General features: G+C 38.3%; 1 protein-coding gene across 1 annotated transcript; it reads left to right on the forward strand.

Annotated features, from left to right (window-relative positions):
- Positions 1 to 414: 414 nt before the first annotated feature.
- LOC129730621 (probable cytochrome P450 313a4) lies at positions 415 to 19,138 on the forward strand. The gene is made up of 7 exons (XM_055690095.1): positions 415 to 924; positions 987 to 2,275; positions 2,334 to 2,586; positions 2,686 to 2,812; positions 18,028 to 18,207; positions 18,266 to 18,692; positions 18,759 to 19,138. The coding sequence occupies exons 2-7, from the start codon at positions 1,759 to 1,761 to the stop codon at positions 18,926 to 18,928; spliced, it is 1,674 nt and encodes a 557-aa protein (XP_055546070.1). The 5' UTR covers positions 415 to 924; positions 987 to 1,758; the 3' UTR covers positions 18,929 to 19,138.
- The last annotated feature ends 731 nt before the right edge of the window (positions 19,139 to 19,869 follow it).

Raw genomic sequence — 19,869 nt, forward strand, 5'->3', positions numbered from 1 at the left:
AACTGGCTAGGTCACTAGGTCGTGTAGCTAGGAAAATAGAACCTCTAACATTGCACACTGGGGAAAAGTGAACCCAAACTCCCACTAATCAGAAGCCGCTGGGCTGGCAACCTGAAATATAGCATATCTTATGTAAAATTGGTCAATGAATCGATTCGTGATAATTTCATCCTGTGCAGGGCACGGGAGAAGGTCTATATTTCCGAATAAACGCAAAAATAGGGCGAAAAGGGGCAAGAAGACCATTTTCCATGCCCTGCACAAAATGAAACCATCACCAATCGATTTATTGACCAATTTTACATAAGAAATGCTATATTTCAGGTCGCCAAACCAGCGGCTTCTAATTAGTGGGGATTTAGGTTCATTTTTTTCCAGTGTGCATTGGTAGAAAAAAAAACCTGTTCTTTTTCAAATAACCTCATTTAGTTCTAGAAAAGCCGAGATTAAAAAGTCTTGGTTGAACGTGGAGATTGTAAACAGAATTTGAAGAAACCACAAATGAAATGAATTGAACCATGAAGCCCGTGTTTAACGATTCACTAGCCCTGCAAAAGTTAACATCAAATACTAAAGTTGTGCAGAAATTTGAAGAAAGTGGTTCTTTCACAAATGCAAAGCGATCAGGTCCTATGGCAATGACAAGTTTGCGGATTGACAGCGCTATCGCGAGAACGAGGAAACAAGGTGGATGTCTATCAGCACTAAAAATTTAAAAAAAAAAACGAATTGAGAACGAATTTCCACCCATTCCACGCTCAAATAGTTCGAAATCGTCTTAACAAAGTTTAGAGTATAAAGTAGCACTTAAATAACCTTGACAATCAGCGAAACACATCAAGAAACGACTAACTTGGATCTGAGGTTTCATATAAAGATGCTGAAAATTCGAAAAATTACATCCTACCCTCAAACATGATAGAGGTGAACAAATTCATTAATTATCAACTTATTTAATTTGGCTTGCCTTTATCTTTCCTATGCAGGTAGAGTCATGGGTTGGAGCTTCAATGCGCGTCGGATCGGTAATTGGCTCAAGGAAAACTTGCAGCTAGTGCACAATAACTGAAGATGGGCCTCAGATACACATTCCACCAAGATGAAAATCCAAAGCATACATCGAAGCTGGTATCGAAATGGTTTACTAAAAGGAAAATGAACGGTTTGGAGTTGCTGGCGTAGTTCCCTGACTCATCCAATAGCACATCTTTGGTTTATTTATAAAGTTAAGGCTTACGGAAATAAATCAGCAAGCATTCAGCAGCGAGAGTAAGTAATTGCAACTGAATGGGATAACACCGTATCAGAAACAACTACTAAAATTATCAAATCAATCCCACGAAGATGTCAAGCTGTGATTGAAGCGAAGGGTGGTAGAACGATATATTGAATGAGTGCCAAAAACAATATCTATTGCATTATGTTTTCCGTTTTTTTTTTTATATTCGATTTCAGACAGTCTAGGCAACCGTAGTTCATTCAGCATAAAGATGTTTTACTCAAATGAGTCCATCGTACATTGATCCGTGCTATTAATTCTTCCATTAGTGCCTATACAATAACATTGTCATGAACCATTTATTTTCATGCGAATATATTTTTCATTTTTCTATTTTTTGTCTACCATTACATAACCATTAACCGACTAATCATGCCTATGATTTTTTACACCCTGATCACGATAGAACGTGAACACTATAAGTTTCCAGAAAAGGAAAAAAAACATCACCTAGGTGCAAAGCATGATGCTACCCTCTTATGGTTCACTCTTGCTTGAGTAGTTACTTTTCGCGCATCGTTCTCGCGCGCGCTTTCCAGATCTTCAGCTTCAATACAAAATCTGAAGAACACCCGGGGGCACCTTCCAGTGCCGCGTGGTGCTTCGTGCAGAACAGAACACGTTCACGGTTAAAGTTTTTCGATATGATACTCCTACTTTTAACGGCTACCGTTTCGGTGCTAACGGCGACGCTCTACTGGTTACACCAGAGGAAGTATCGATTCGCGGAAAAATGGCCCTCGCTCGAACCTTCGTATCCCGTGCTGGGAAACGCCCTGATGATGATCGGGAAAACGGATGTGGAACGATTTCAGGCGATTAAGCGCGCCTTTCAAGTGTCGGATAGAATCACGCGAGCCTGGGCGGGACCCAAAATGTTGTTGATCACCAGCCATCCGGATCTGATTCAGCAAATCTTGACTAGTCAAGATTGTTTGGAAAAACCTTTCCTCTACAATTTTGCGGGATTTAGCGATGGGCTGTTTACCGCCAAGTGTATGTGCTTTAAAAATCCGTTAAGTGGTGTTTCAACAAAATTTGAAACTTGTTACAGATCATATTTGGAAGGGTTCCCGTAAGCGGCTGAACCCGTCCTTCAATCAGCGAGTTGTCAACGGTTTTCTACCGATGTTTGTGGCATGTGCCAAAAAGATGGAGTGCAGTTTGAGCGAGCTTGAGGATGGAGCGACGGTTAACATGCATAAATTTACCGGGCTATGCACGGTTGAGATGGCCTGTGGTACCAGCCTTGGAAGGAATATTATCACAAGGGAGGGAAAACGGGAGTTCAAGCAGGCGCTAGATATGTGAGTTTTCGGAACGGAGTTTTTTATTCGTGTTAGCGTGAAATTTGGCTTTTAGTGTGAACATTGCAAGGCAGTAGTCTGAAATGTGTCTTGTTACAGAGCTTCCGAACGGGCATCGAGAAGAATGATAAGTGTTCACATGTATCCTGATTTCGTGCATAAGTTTACTAGGAATTATAAAGAGTGCACGGAGGCAAGAAAGGCTGTTGTGGATTACTATACAGAGGTGAGTTGATATCCGGAGAGGAATTATTTACTATTGTAAATCACAACTTTTTTTTTAATTTTTTCTCCAAAAATCAGCCATTAGTGACAAATAGCGACTCGTAAATTTACATTTCTGATGAATATATCGAAAACTTGCTTTGATAGCTGTTCGTTTCAAAAGAGTAGCCTTTCTTGAGATGGAATTTAATCACAAAATATAAAAAAAAACTTCCCTAATTCACTCCAAAAACTCTACATTTTTTAAAAGTAGTAAAAGTAGTGAAGTTTCTGGTGCATGTTCACCGCTATCCGGATAATATAAAAATATTATCCGGATAGCGGTGAATATGCTCAAGAAATTTCAAAAATAATCATAATGTTACAATCAGATATATCGATTTATAAAAAAGGGGTTAATTGCTTCAGACCTTTTCAAATGTCAATCTAGATAAATTTTTGCAAAATTAGAAATCCTTGTTTCTTTAAAAGTATTTGTTCATTGTTCATTCAGAAGCGTTATTTCCCCATTCTGGTTTTAATAACCGTTTTTGCCTTTCTAAGGACGATTTGAGATCGCATTTTATTTTCTAACTCTTCACGACCTCGGACGGGGGTTTTCTCTTTGATTTTGGGGAATTTTGGCATCTGTTTCTCATTTAAGAGTTTATTTTCGCTCTTCTCGATTTGGAAGTAACATTTTTTTGCCTGTAGAACCAATTTTTTGTAATTCCGAAACCTTTTTATTTGCTATTACAGTGCTTTTTCGCTTTTATCAACAGTCGTTTTTATCACTACTCGCCAAATTCACGCTTGATTTTCTCACGTTTTTTTCGTTTTTATCGCGCTTTAAAAAAAAAAAAACTTCAAATCAAGAATAATATACTTCCTGTTGCGGGAAATGTATTCGAAACATCATTTTCATTTGTGCCTTGTGTCCGTGCATGTGTATAGTTTTATGAACTCAATTTATTTGATTTATTTTCTGAGGCAACCAAGTGTCATATCTGTTACAAATAATTTGTGTCATAATTTTGAGAAAAATGAACCGTGAAATACGTATTTCATTGACTTTGAAGCAAAAATTACGTATTATTCGAGCAGTTGAGAAAGAAGATCTGTTAACAACTTAAAAATCCCTACAGGTTGGTCCTTATAGAGCGTTGTTTTCGAAATTATAAAATCTAGCGGTTCCAGAATTTCACATAAACAAGCATTAGACTCTGCTAGCTATGCTAAAGAATGAGCAGTACAAATCATATTGATATTGCATGTATAATAGCCGTGAGAAAGTCCGCGAAAATTCAATGGAAAAAATATCAAAAACTAACCTTTTCTTGTTTATTCAGTTGTACCTATCTTGAACTTATATTCCATTCAACTATGCAAGTGCATTTTACTCAAAACATCATAAATTTCAATTGTATCCAACACAAAAAATTAAATTTTTATCATTTCGCTAAATTCACGGTAAAATTTTTTTCGACCGTGATAAAATCGAAAAAGCACTGTATTAACTAAACTTGAGAGTTGTTTCTTGGATATTTTGCCTTTCTCCTAGAAAGGTAACAATCACTTGCAAAACCGAAAGTATAAAAGTGCTTCAAAGGGCCGAATGGCATATATCACTCGACTCAGCTCGACGAGCTGAGCATTTTCTGTATGTGTATGTGTGTGTGTGTATGTGCAGATTTTTATTCTCACTCACTTTTCTCAGAGATGGCTGGACCGATTTTCATGAAATTATTTGCAAATGAAAGGTCTCGTTGTCCCATAAGACCCTATTCAATTTCATTGTAATCGGATTTTTAGTTTAGAGGTTATGTATCAAAATGTAAAAATCATGAAACATCATTATCTCGAAAACTACACAACCGATTTGAACAAAATTGATTTCAAATGAACGGGCTAACTGAAATACCCTTAATTTCATAAAGATTGAACTTGTGGTTCAAAAGTTATGACAAGAAACGTGTTTTGAAGACTCTTTAATCTCACTCATGTTTCTCAGAGATGGCTGAACCGATTTTCATAAAATCAGTGTCAAATGGAAGGCCTTGTTGCCCCATAAGACCCTATTGATTTGTTTTGCAATCAGACTATTACTTTGCCTGTTATATTTAAAAATGTGAAATCCAGCTATGCAAAGGAACATATTCCGAAGACTACTTGAACTCACTCACTTTTCTCAGAGATGGCTGACCCGATTTCCACAAAATTAGTGTCAACTAATAAGTCTAGCTGCCTCGTAACACCCCATTGAATTTTACTGTAATCGGACTGTAACTTCGTCTGTAATGTACCAAAATGTGAAAATCACGAAACTTCATTGTCTCAGAAACTACACAACCGATTTGATCAATATTATTATCAAATGAGCGGGCTAGTTAAGGGTTAACTGATGAATTATGATTGAACACGTGGTTTCAAAGTTTGGCTGCCCTATACGCTCCCATTTCATTTGATTATAATTGAACTTAAGCCACCATTATGTATTGAATTGTTAATGAAACAACGAAAGTCTATTAATTCAAAGATTACATGACTTATTTGAACATAACTAGTGTCATACTAACGAGTCATCTCTAAAAATTACAAATAACAAACTCCATAACAATTTGATATGTGGCTCAAAAGTTATGGAAAGAAAAGAAATTCAAAGGCTTTTTAATACTATACCTGCTTTGATTGATATATGTGGTCTCAACATAATTCAAATGTAGTTTTGTACTATTTGCACGTTCCATCTTCATTGATTCTTTGCGATGTGTTTAGAGTCTGCAAATGCACACCGAATCGACCATAGGATATGATCAAAGTCAAAAGACAAATCGTTTGAAATGATTGGTTTTATCGAAATGACAACATCCTCGACATTTGGCTTCTGTACATCGCTTTAATTCTGAATGTATTCATATTGGGGGGTATTCGGTCATTTTCAGCAATTTTTCTGGCATCAGTCTGACACCGGAAATACTCATATTTAGTTATTTTGGTTGTTTTCCAGAAACTAACAGTGGTCTTCTTTAAATTCAAAATGGTGTCCAGGGTCGATGTTTGGTTTCTATGCATCATCTCGATTATGGAAATATCCATGTTGAGTATTATTTGATCATTTTCGACTGCTTCCTATAAGTTGCCATTTAGCGATTCAAAATGGTGCCTGAGGCCAATTGTTAGCTCATTGCATCTTTCTGGTTCCAGACATACTCATATTGGATGGTTTTTGGTTATTTTAGGCTGTTTTCAACAAACCGGAAGTCGCCATCTTGGATTTCAAAATGGTATTTAAGATAATTTATGGCCTCTGAGTGTCATTCTGGTTGAAGAAACATCCATATTGGGTGTAATTCGATCATTTTCCGCTGTTTCCCAGGAACTGGAAGTCGCCAACCTAGAATCCAAAATGGGGTCTATGGTCGATTTCAGCTGCTGTGTATCATTCTAGATCCGCAGATACGCATGTTAGACGGAAATCGGCCATTTTTGGCTGTTTTCCAGAAACCACAAGTTGCCATCCTTCAATTCATAATGGTGTCTGAAGTCGATTTGTGGCTCCAGTGCATCATTACGATTCCGAAAATACCCATATTGGGTGGTATTTGGTCGTTTGCCGCTGTTTTTCCGAAACCGGAATTCGCCATCTTAAAATTCAAAATGGTATCTGTGGTCGAATTTAGGTCCTGTGTATCATTCTTTATCCGAATATCATTATATTGGGTGGAAATCGGCCATTTTTGGCTGTTTTCCAGAAGCCGGAAGTTGCCATTTTACAATCCAAAATGTTACCTGAGGTCGATTATGGAACATATTTGTCACCACTAAAAACATTCACCTGCCAAATATGGTTCCATTTAGTTGATTAGTTCGCTAGATGTGCAGAAATTTGTGCAGAAACATGTGCTTCCATAAGAGGAAGGGGCGTCGAACCATTATGGACATATTTATTACCCTTTAAAATATCCACATGCCAAATTCGGTTTCATTTGCTTGGTTTGTTCTTGAGTTGTGCAGAAATTTATGTTTCATTTGTATTGGACCCCTTCATTCCAGAAGAGGGAGGGGTCTCGAACTATCATAGAAACCTTTATCGGGACCAAAAACGATCGGACGATCGGTTCGGTAGTTTTCGAGCCTATATGATCAAACAGACAGACAGACCGGACTACATTTTTATATGTATAGATTACAGCCTCAATATTTGAGAACCTAAAGAGTGAATATACATTTATTGGATTGTAGCGTTCATGTAAATCTATTTTTACAAATTAAAGTTTGAATGAGAAAGGCTGGGTCTGACCGCTAGGTGGATTAATTTAGGTTTTTTTTTTCAATAATTTTTCGCATTTCCAGTACACTTTAAGTTAACTTGATTTTCAAAAGCAATTTCTACTACTCTTAAGCAGGTATTAGACGAAGCAAATATTTGCTATTTTTGGTACGATTTTTATTTGCACAAAATTAAATCTGTATTGAAAAATAGCAAATATTTGCTTCGTCTAATACCTGCTTTAGCTTTACTGCATGCATTTTTCCCATAAAATAAAAAATTTACCCTTCAAATAAATCCTTAAGTTTTGATTTTTCTGGCCTTCAGAATGTCTTTTGCTATTCTGAGCACTAGATTACTGTTATCTTCGGTATTCCGCAGCATTTTTTCGCTACTTGATTTGATATCGATTGATATCTGTGTCATTTATGGCCTCAAAAAGTGATTTTCGCTATTGTGGACAATTTTTGTTTTTTTTTCGGAGTTTTCTAGTCCTAACCTTTCGAAACGTTTTCCCGCTATTCTAAAATCAACTATGAATTTATTTCTGCCATTGGTTTTTATTGATTAAGTTCAATCTATCGCTCACCCAGCCAATAAAGCCAACTGGTATTCAGACGTAGGATTCGTCTTACTTACTGTGGAAAGTGCAACTAAAATGTGACCTCTCGAAATGGATATTGGTCATTCCATACGAAGTGTACATGCCACTTGGACACGACCATCAAAGATTTTGCCCAAAGTTGGGGGAATTATTCATCTCCTCGGAAAAATTCCAATTTTGATGTCGATTGGAATACGCCCCGCTCTGTGGGACCTCCTTTTTTTGTTGCAAGATAGTGCAATTTTTCGTCAAAACCACTTCGGACCTTTCAGTTGGTCTCGAGGAACGATACTGGTATAACAAGCCAGTCATCGTAGGTTCAAGTCTCGGCTCGCAGGGACTGTTAATGTCAGTAGAATCGTAGCGCTAGCCCCGCAATTGTTTTGTACAATAAACATGTAGTTGACTGCGAAGTCTGTGTATAATATGGTGGGGAAAATTGATCGTTTTTCCAGAACCAAGTTTTTTTGGTTCCTTTTGGGGTCCCAAACAACCCTAAACTTACTAGAAGTCGATTGGTTTTGTCTCCGCTTGGCGCATTGCATTTCAAATTTATATGAAAATTCATATGGGAAAACCTACTTTTTTGCATTTACCTTTCTAGAGAGCTCAATAATGCTCTCATAATGCACTACATTATGTTAAAGTATAGTATTTTAGATGCCTAACAACTTTGCCGAAGACACTGAAGAGCTAGAATGTCCCTAAGAAGAGCTATTGCTGTTCAAAGTTGAGTATGTCGATTTAAATGCAGAAAATCCTGTTTTCTGCCAACATTACCAATGTACCGGCGTCAGTAGGATTCCCATCAGGAGTAACCTATCGTAACGAGTTTATACACTCAGCTGGACCAAGCAAACAAATTAAGATGATGGTTGCATGTAGCAGCCGAAATACGTCTCTGCGGACGGTATTCGATAAAAGGGTATTCGATTTTTTGTAGTAGAATTGAATGGAAACATAACCTATTCCCAATAATCAAACAAATTTAGGTCAATATCATAGGCGTAAAAAGAATCTTCAACGTGTTTCCGAGGTTACTTCTGATGGAAATCTGACTGACGCCGGTACACTGGCAGTGTTGGCAGAAAAAATGATTTGCAACATAAATTTCGACATAATCAACTTTGAACAGTTCTTGTATTTTTTTGGCACACCCTAGCTCCTTAGTGTCTTCGGCTAAGTTGCTGGGCATCAAAAAACCTTCCATTTGAAGTCATGAAACCTATGGTTTGAGCCATTTTGAGCTCTTTAGAATGGAAAATGCAATGAAGTTGGTTTTTCCATACAAATCTCCATATAAATTTAAAATGCAATGCGCCAAGCGGAGACAAAACCAATCGACTTCCAATAAATTCAGGATTGTTTGGGGCCCCAAATAGAACAAAAAAATCACAAGAAGGTTGTATGCAAAGCCACGACCGCAAGGTTGAAGTAGAATACTTTTACAAGAAAGATAACCTGGCTGCTTGCGTGTCAGTCATTTTTTCTAGTAAATAAACGTTGACTGTTCATTGGCAGTATTGTAATTTCTTTTTGTCTGATATTTTGAATGAAGTTCATTGGATATTTTTAAATTTTGTGCAAATGAGAAGTTGAAGTGCTGCCGAATTGTAATATGCACATTTAATATGACATCATTAAACGGGAACGGAACAAAGGCTACGGTTATGCAGAACGCGAATGCCGTACAGCTTGTGAAATGTACAGCTCTTTTTAAGGCGAAGTAGAGCTAAACATTTCAACAGATTTCGTCTTGCCGAATCGCATCGTGCCGTTATTTGCGTTCTGCATGACCGTAGCCAAACACTAAGCGACGCAAACACGTAATAATAGTCAGAGTATGCATGTAGATGAAGATAATTTACTTTGGATTATAGCGCAAAACGAGAAAATATTAACTCTTCAAATAATCATTTGTGTTCTTCAAATTTCATTTGTTCAATTTAATATCCGATGAAATGTTTGTTTATTATCTGATGAAGCTCTTATATAGGCCAAATGATGCATTCCCAATTTACTTGGTCCATAACTCTGCCGACCGTGCTTGGGAAAGCGCGGTATAACGACTAATCAGAGGTCGAATTTTGTGTTTTGACAAGGCTTAAGAGTTTCAATAGTACAATAGTTCGAATGATAAAATTGCAATTTCATGCATTTGGTAGGAATCTTAGAAGATTTTCTAATCGATTGCTGCAAAAACGAAGGAAATCCATCGAAAACTAACCGATTTATTGGCATTTGAAATTTTTCTCACTTTTTTCAGTTTTAGATTTTCATTTTACATCCCTATGTAGCCGAACTTCCTGAGAGAAGTATTCTAATTCAAAATTAAATCTTCATTAATTCATTTGTTGTCCTTATAAGGACAATTGTTCAATTTATCATTGATAGTGAGGACTAAGGCGCACGGTCAACACAATGAGAAAGGTGTTTTCACATTGAAAACTAGACACGGCTTTACTGGAGGAAGTGTTGGCAAATGCATCTACCGCTAATACCACCGCTATCATACGAAAGCGCGTCGTTTCATGTGGGGAATATCAACAACGAAAAATGACGCGCGTCTAAGCATAACCCGAACTGTCTTGCCGTGCTGCTCCCATTTACCTTTACATCGGCCTCAGGGAAGTACCGGCTGCATCTGCATCTACCGCTGAGGCTGTCACTATACTGCTATTGGTACTAAAAGCTACTAACTCTTCAAATAAGTGTGTTATTTGTTCTCAAAAGAACAATTGTTCAATTCAAAATCGGATTTACGCAATCGCATCTCTGTAATATTACCGACAATAATATTCTTCTGAACAAACTGATACAACTTTCCCATTAGGCCTCTGCCATAATAGATGCGAAAAGTGACGCGAACCGATTCGCTCAGCTGTAGGTTAATGTACAGCCATCAGTAGAGCTGTACATCAACCTACAGCCGAGCGAATCGGCTCGCGCCGCTTTTCGAGTTTACTATGGCAGAGGCCTTCGAGAAAGTTGCTGGCTGATGTATTCACTTCATGCAAGCCTGCTGCTGATGCTTCCCGCTACCACACTGAAACAGCATTTTAGTGAAGGGAGTGTCGTTGCATCAGCTGACCCTGCTACTATCGATGCTGATATACCCGCTGCAACAGCTACGCTATGCATAGCCATGCCACTGTTGTGGCCGCTATACGCTGGCCTAACTGCTGAGCAACTGCAACGCTATCCGTAGCCATGCCACAGTTGTGGCCGCCATTGGTATCCACTGTACCTGAATCTGCTGGCCCTGCTGCTATCGATGGTGAGATCCGCTGAAACTGCTACGCTTATCCACAGCCATGCCACAGTTGTGGCCGCTATCCGCTATCTAAGGGAGGACTGCTGTCGTCGCTGTTCAGAACTACTATGAGCGGCTTCGACTAAAACAGGCTCTTATATAGGGATGAAAATAGGAATGAATTATTTTACGTACGTGGTGGAATGATATAACTTGAAAAATATGTGTGACTTTATTCTGGTTCAGAGCGATCATTTGATAAGCTCCACCTCTTTTTTCAGTTTCTAAAGTTTTTCCTCAGTTTCGTAGCACGGATGCACAAAAATGATTTCTTGTCGAACCGGACCGATAGCACTCTCATTGAAGCAACAAAATAACATGTTTTGTGTCGTATTGCGCAGCTTCGTTGAAGAAAATGTTCCCGTCCCCGTGTCGCATGTAAGCAGATTATTGCGTTCAGTAGACAGTAGATAGTGTATCCAGCGAATAAACACCGATGGTGCTCTCACACACGCAACGGTTTTAGCCCGTATCTTATTGCGGTTTGTAACATCAAGCGATTTCGTTTGCTCGCTGTTGCGTGTTGCATCATGTTGCAACTTGGCAGCTGGGAGACGACGAAATTCTGTTTATGCTGATTGATTGAATCGACTTCATATTAGCTCTGCATAGTCGAACTAACTGCTTCTGTGAATGCGTACTAACAGGGCAGTTTATTATTCAATGTCGGTTATGCTGATCGCAGCCTTTGCGCTGCCCCTACAGTGGGGGGTTTACTAAATAAAGTGAAAATTAGACAACTACAACAGAATTTGATTGCATCCCGCACAGAATGTCTGCTTGTGTTGATGCCAGAAAATTATTAACCTTCAATTATTTTTTTATTTGCCTTGAAAAAAAGCATGTTGCGGTTCAAAATCGGTTGCTAATTACAACCTTTGAGCTGCCCTAACATTGGGGGAATTAAGATACACGGACAACATGCACTGTGGAAGCTATTTCACATTCAGTAAATTAGACGGGTGCGACAAATTTAAATTGCTAGGATTTATCACAGAATACTTGCTTGCCTTGACAAAAATTATTAACTTTCAATGACTTGTTTATTTGCCTTCAAAATGGCATTTTCATTTCCAAAATTGAATTTCCTGATGGCAATCTTCATGCCGCCCCAACACGGGGGGAATAATGGCTGTCTGGCGACACACGCTGAGAAAAACCGCGCTGCTCCTGAGACGTGGTGACCAACCACAGGGCTAGTGCTGCTGCTAAGGAAGGACGACTGCTGTTGTCGCTGTCTAGAACTATTATGAGCGGCTCCGGCTGAAACAGGCTCTTATATAGGCCAAATAGCATGTTTTCAATTGCAAGGTATATGATTCTGTCGACCGTGCTTGGGAAGCAAGCATATAACGACCAATCAGAGGTCGAATTTTTCGTTTTGACAAGGCTTGACTATTTTCAATAATACAATAGTGTGAATAATAAAATTACAATAATCTTATTTTGGTAAGAATCTTAGAAGATTTTCCAATCTATTGCTGTAAGAATGAAGGAAATCCATCGAATACTAACCGATTTATTAGCATTTGAAATTGGACATATTTTTCACTTTTTTCGGTTTTAGATTTTCATTTCACATCCCTATGTAGTCGAACTTCCTGAGAGAAGTATTCTACTTCAAAAAACTTGGTTCTGTAATTCTGCTAACAAGTTTCGTTTTTTCCATATAACGATTCCCCACCCTAGTGTATAATAAACAGAAGGTCAAGTTTAGAATCGGAATGTAGCATAAAGGCTTAAAGGTCACTAGATGAATACTTCCCCCAACTTTGAACACAATCTGGCACGGTCGTATCCAAGTTTGTGCTCTTTCGTGGTCACTCCGTTTGGGATGATTCATATTATGTTACTATCCCTGAGCGGATTTTAAACGCCAATATTTTGATCGAAAAGAAAAGGTTGATAATTGGTGAATCTTTACAATAGTAAACTGATGAAAAAATGAATTGAAAAATCAATCGTTTTGGTTTGGTTTCTCAGCATTCAATCAATCACCAGTTAGCTTCTATAGCTGAGAGGAGGATGGTATAGCGTAGCATCGTACGTGCCATGTGCCGTTTTGAATGTATGCAATGTTACTTATTGTCACTTAACACTCTCAACTGATAGATAAAATTTTTTTTGTAAACTTTTGTATTATCATTAGCGTATTTGCGAACCAATTAAAGCGGCTAACCGCTTTTTGTTCGTGATATTTATTTAAGTTAAATGTTGTGAAAAGCTCCCCTTTCTTTCAAGTTATCTCATTTTCTCAGCTGCACAAGACAGGCAAAGATGTTAGGGCATCTTCAGCGGTGGTCTGTTTTTGAAACAACTTTATACTAGATTTACACCAGCGAAACCTGAATAGAACCAGCTAATATAGACCAACTTTTCGTTCTCCGCACCGGTGTTGTATATCTTGTTGTTTTAAACCGCTGACATCTGTCACACTGTCAACAATTCAATACCCCATGCTAGCAGTTAATGAGACTTGTTATAATAAAAAACACTCAACATTTACCGAACGGAAATTCGATAATTTTTACGCACATTAAACGATTACTTTGGCAAGACACTTCATATCCACAAGACTTTGTGGATTTGACGGTTTGACCCGAGCGTCAGTGACATTTCTCAGCATGTATTGGTATGATCGAAAATTCCTGCTACAAGTAGGGTTTCGGAGGATAGCGAAAAATATTTGATCGCGTAGGTGTTCATCTTCCGTTTTCGTCTCATCAATCTTTCAAAATCTTGCAGTTCCTAAAACTTGGTTTGGGTTTTGAGGATATTGGATGGCATTGCGCAGCTTGATTCGAACAATTTTCGCTATTTTCGGGTAGGTCACATACTGCCAGTTATGCTTCAAGCTTAAACAGAGCAGTCATTGTCATTTGTCCTGCGGCTCATCTAACCCGCAAAGTCAAAAAATACGAAAAACGAAACATAACGCCCCCCAGCGATCATTTAGTTTTGTTCGAGTTGCTCGAAACAAAATGCTCAATGTCACCCCAGCATTTTGAACGTTTTTAGTTCAGTGTCTTCGAGGAACATTTTTCTGGCCTCTAAAGTTCTCCTCTAGTCCCAATACAATTAAGGCGAATAGCCAACATATTTGTCATCCTGGTGGCTGATGGTTGCAAACCAAGTAGTTGAGCCTACGGTTATGGTCTTCCAGAATTCCCACTTTTGCTGGTCTGTTTCCTTGAAGCCAAAAACGACAAACCTGTTCATTTTCTTCTTCAGAAAAGCCACAAAAATGAATTGTGAATTGTCATAAAAAATCTTTGTTTTGTTTATTCCCCAACACTCGCAAAACGCTTATATTGAAATAGCTAGAAATAAGGTATTCAATTAAAATATGACATTTTACCCACCTATTGCTAGCGTACAAAGGGTTTTAGAACGATCTATTCCTTGTTCCAAAAAGTGACAGAAATAGACCAAAACGTATACCAGTTTCAATTTTTTTCAATTTAGATCTGGTATAAAACAAAATTTACACCACCGGTGCAGCAGTGATTTTGAGTTTGTTCCAAAAAAATAGAACAAAACAACGATTTGGACCACCCCTGAAGATGCCCTTATTTCGTATATAGGAATACTAATGTACAAAAAACTTATATCATTTCGAGCTCGTTCGCATAAACGCAACAATATACCACGTATCGTGGAAAATGGCGGTAGTTGCGTAGCCACAAGGTTACAGAGTCCGCTTTGTCAAGTGGATGGTTGTTGGGGCGACAATAAAAAAATGTCATCATCGAATTTAAAGAACGACCATGTACATTTCGTTTTTTTGCCCAGAATAATAACCTGTGCAAAATTTCATCACTTTGAGGCACCCCTAAATCATGCTGAAATTTCGCACAGATCATTTTGTCAGGTCAATATACAAGATATATGACATGACCATTTTCGCTGCCAATCTTAGTAGAATCATTCGATGTGAAATTTCGATATCGAAAAAGGACTTAAGCATGGGTTTATTCCCAGGCTCTATGACCGCTTAATTTTCCTTTACGCTGAATTCTATAATACCTTGGTGTGACTTCCTCTCAACAGAATATAACTAAGTCCCTCTCATAATAAAGTTGGCCAGGCCGCTCGATTAAACTTCTCCAGGTTATATTTGATAGGAGGAAGGGTAAAAGGAAGGGTGTAATCATATAATGCATAAGCACGAATAAATAATAAGCATGCCACAATAGCGGTGTTGCTAAAAATAGAAGTGCGGGATACACCTGGGCATATCTCACAATAGATCAAGTCGCAGTGAGGAAGTCCATACAGGAAAAAAGTGTCGTGTTGCGGCTTGGAAAAAAGATAATCAAATTGTTCTCGCGTTGGATGCAGAAGCAGACATCCATGCTGAATTCCAAACATGTGTAAAGTTTTTAGTACTAGCAATTCGTAACCAGATAGTGCTACCGGAGACGCCAGGTCACCAGGCGGCGCTAGTGTACAAGTGATTTATAACGCAATTCTCTTTGTATTTACACGGAATTTTCGATCAATGTTGTTCTTGCTTGGACGTCTATCTGTGGTGCAACTGTTACGTGTTGCATATTGCCGCTGTGCGACTGGGGAAAATTCTGTTCGTGCTGATGATAACTGGTGGCAGACATGAGCATAAAGTATTCACATGAAATCAAAATAAATAATTATCGGTTTCCGTTAGACTCTAGAAAGTCGGGAAATAAATATTGAAATTCAGTCCGCGCAAATATATATTTCGACTGTGACATACAGTCATCCTCAGTGCTTATGTGGACCAGTCCAGTCACAGTCGAAATATATATTTGCGCGGACTGAATTTCAATATTTATTTCCCGAATTTCTAGTAGAGTCTAACGGAAACCGATAATTATTTCTTTTGATTTTATAAATCACTCTGCTAAGACGCTCGGTATAGATTTTCCAAATATTCACATGAGTATTCAAAGCATCATTTTATTTTAATGGAGTATTCTGAATTTCAGTTGTAGCATGTTCTGTTTGAAATCGGATTAGTTTCGTATATCCATAGTATCATCGAATTGTGGTGAACATCACACTACTGCACATCTGCAGCGGATTCTATTCACTGTTTCAGTTATCAAACTAATTAGTTTGAGCTTCTAAAAATACAAATACATGTAATAACCTTGAAAAAGGTTGATTATTGCAATTGCAAATTTCATTCAGTTGTCGCAAAAATGTGTCATTATCAGACCGCATCCGAAGTGACATAATATAATAAGGCTTCGCCTTTTTTCAAGTTCTTCCATTTCTGTCTCAAGGAGTAAATGTAGCGATGAAGATTTAAAATTAAATTAACTGAAAACTATGATAGTAGAAACTACGAACAATATAGTTCAGCAGGTGGGACTCGTACCCACAACTTCTAATCTCCGGTCAGATGCGTTTCCTTTACACAACCGCAGAACGTAGAAGACGTAGTTCTACACGCAAAAGTTGGATGGTGCGAAACCAGTACAAAATTGTGCGTTTTTTTAGCGCAATTGTTGATGTAATTCGGAACCAGTACAATGATTGCGTGTTGGGCATAACGCAAATAATGCTCTAGCGTTTCTCCAATGTATTTGGCAGCTCCAAACTAGTACACCTAAACAGTTTCAACTGGTATCAAGCAGCACTGCAAAGCGAGCGAGAAGCAAAACCTATCTCCTCCTTTCTGCTTGAGGACGAGACATATGCTACGCTTTTCAAGTCTTTTGCACACACGCTTTCGAGATACTTTTTATTCTTCATGCATTCCTCTGAATAGCAGCAAGCACGCATCGACAGTATGAGTGAGACTAACAACACTGGCATCTAGTATGTACAGCACTGGTGTCTCGCTCATTTCGTAAAGCGACGAGACATCGTCTTGTGCGTCGCAACCCGAACCGAAAAAGAAGCGAAAGAGCAACCTGCAAATTATATGTGACGTATCTAGTCTCGTCGCACGTACATGGAAAATCTACGAGCAAGAGAGAAAGAGCAGTCACTAATACACTCGATGTGAGAAATAAAGTGTCGGTATATGATACATATTCTGATTTCAATCTATGTCAATGTATTCGCAGTACAACTGTTGCGTTATGCGTTTCACACATTTATTGTGCGATTTCTGTGCAACATTTGTGCGAATCGGGAAGACACAATGATTGTACAAGACTTCAACTTTTGCGTGTACAATCGAGTTTTGTATCGCTTATCCAATTTTCGCACTTGTACGTTCACTTAGTGGACCTTTATAGCTTAATATTTAAAGATGGCTATTGTTTCAACACCCTCAGTGGAATTTGGAATGACTTCTGTGTGAGAGATAGATTCTTTCATTTTCTGAGCAGCGCAAAACGCGCGAAGATTTTATTTCATATGCAGGAACACGAATGTACGAGAAATAATGCACATCATTTCATAGGCTCCCCCTTTTTTCGAGTTATCTACTTTCCTCAGTGAGACGCAAACAGATTTTATTTCGTATGTGATACGAATGTAAACATAAGTCACCGTACGTGCGGTGGCAATAACGCCCACCCGTTATAAGGACTGCAAGTTGATTTTATTGAACAAATTTAAACTCAACCTACTTAAATCTCGGAAAGAAACAGTTTTCTTTTCCGATTTTGTTTTCCGTTCGTTTTCTTGCTTTCTGATTCTTGGTTCTGTCCCTTTCACCTATAGAAAGGATAACTATATCACTATTTTTTTAATGCCTGCTAATTTCACTACGATGTGACCGTCGATGTTTTTTCTGTGGCAAACAAGGTGTCTGGTATCAACACTTTATCCCGGCGTGGGAATTTCGGGAAGATATACTATTTCGTGTAATCTGCCGTGTCAAACGTTTTTTTTTTTTTTTTCTTCACATAAGTGTCAAACGTTTGTAGACATTTGTTAAATCAATTTGATAATCTTAAGGATTAGTACTTACAAAGAAGAAAGATAGTAAACAAATTGATATACCTACTTATGTTTGTATTTCCCCTTACACATTTTGAATATTTCGTCGTAATGCACAGGACTGCGTGAACTTTTTGAAATATTCTATATTCAATAATTTCAACATTTCAGTTAGTAATGGAGCGAAAGGAGCTGCTGCTGAAACAGGGCAACAATAATCTTAGCGACAACGACGACGATAATCCCAAACCGAAGATTTTAGTTGATCAGCTGCTCACCACGACTAATGAGGATGGAAAACCCTACACTAACAAGCAAATAACGGACAATATTTATGCCGTAATGACCGGGGTATGATCGAAACGTAATACGATTCATTAACAAGTTCTAAGCTCATCTCTCTCTTCAGGCCACGGATACCGCAGGTCTGCTGACTGCGTACTCCTGCCTATGGATGTCCTTTTACCCGGACATCCAAGATCGTTTGTACCAGGAAATCATGGAAGTCTTCCCAGATGGCTCGACCGATGCGGATTTTACGCCAGGAAAAATCAAGCAGCTAGAGTATACGGAAATGTTTTTGAACGAAGTACAGCGTCATTGGACGGCCGTACCACAGATCGCCCGGGAAAACATAGCGGAAATGGAAATCGACGGTGTTAAGGTACCACCGGGGACCATTTTCGTGATGAGCCTAATCGAGCTGCACAAGCGGAAGGACGTTTGGGGTCCGGATGCGGACAAGTTTGATCCGGAGAACTTTTCGTCGGACAAGGTCCGGTACCGACATCAGTTTGGTTTTTTACCTTTCAGCGGAGGACACCGAATTTGTATTGGTGAGTGAGACAATTTATGATTACAGACGTTCAGAGTGCTCTTACAGTACGATTGTCTCGTTTCAGGATGGCGTTACGCTTATTCAGCGATGAAAATTATCATGGTACATTTGGTGCGGAACTTTATATTCAGCTCGAAAATCAAACCGGAAGACATATGCTTCAAGCATGATTTGACTTTGAAGTTGCCGTTTGATGTGCTGGTGCAGGTCAATAAAAGGAAACCTATGAAATAGCAGATTTCGTTTGATTGAAATCTCATAACGTTGTTTGTGCGCTTTTGGGACTATTTCATCGTTGAATCATCAATTAAACCTAAGAATACATATCAGCATCAGGTATATTAAAATACGCAAGACTGTTAGTATGACAGGTGAATAGAATGAAAGGAATGGATGACAATGATTAATCATTCTAAGTGGGAAATAAATTCTATAGTTGAAAAAACATACGATATTTGAATATTTTGACTGCCTATAAACTGCTTTGCGCAACTTTGGACCTGATTAAGATGAAATTAATTCTCCATTTATTTCGGACAACTTTTTGCCTTTCTCCTAAAAAGGTATAGCAATCACTGGAAAAACCAAAGGTATGAAAGTGCTCCCAAGGATCGAGTCTCGTATATCAATCGACTTAGTTTGACGAGCTGAGCATTTTCTGTATGTGTATGTGTGTGTGTGTGTGTGCGTATGTGTGTGTGTGTGTATGTGTGTGTGTATGTGTGTGTGTATGTGTGTGTGTGTAACGCTCTCCCAATCTCACTCGATTTTCTCAGAGATGGCTGGACCGATCTTCATGAAATTAATTGCAAATGAGAGATCTAGTTGCCCCATAAGACCCTATTGAATTCCATTGCAATCGGATTTTTAGTTTAGAGGTTATGTTCAAAAATGTGAAAATCACGAAACATCATTATCTCAAAAACTACTCAACCGATTTTAACAAAATTGGTTTTAAATGAACAAGCTGCTTAAAAAATTATTAGCTTTTGAGTTTTATGAAGATTGAACTTGTGGTTCAGAAGTTATTCAAAGAAACGTGTTCTGGAGAGTGTTTAATCTCACTCATGTTTCTCAGAGATGGGTGAACCGATTTACACAAAATCAGTGTCATTTAAAAGGTCTAATTACCCCATTAGACCCTATTGATTTTTTTTTGCAATTGGGCTATTACT

Source organism: Wyeomyia smithii, chromosome 3 (assembly GCF_029784165.1).
Source record: "Wyeomyia smithii strain HCP4-BCI-WySm-NY-G18 chromosome 3, ASM2978416v1, whole genome shotgun sequence".
NCBI lineage: Eukaryota > Metazoa > Arthropoda > Insecta > Diptera > Culicidae > Wyeomyia > Wyeomyia smithii.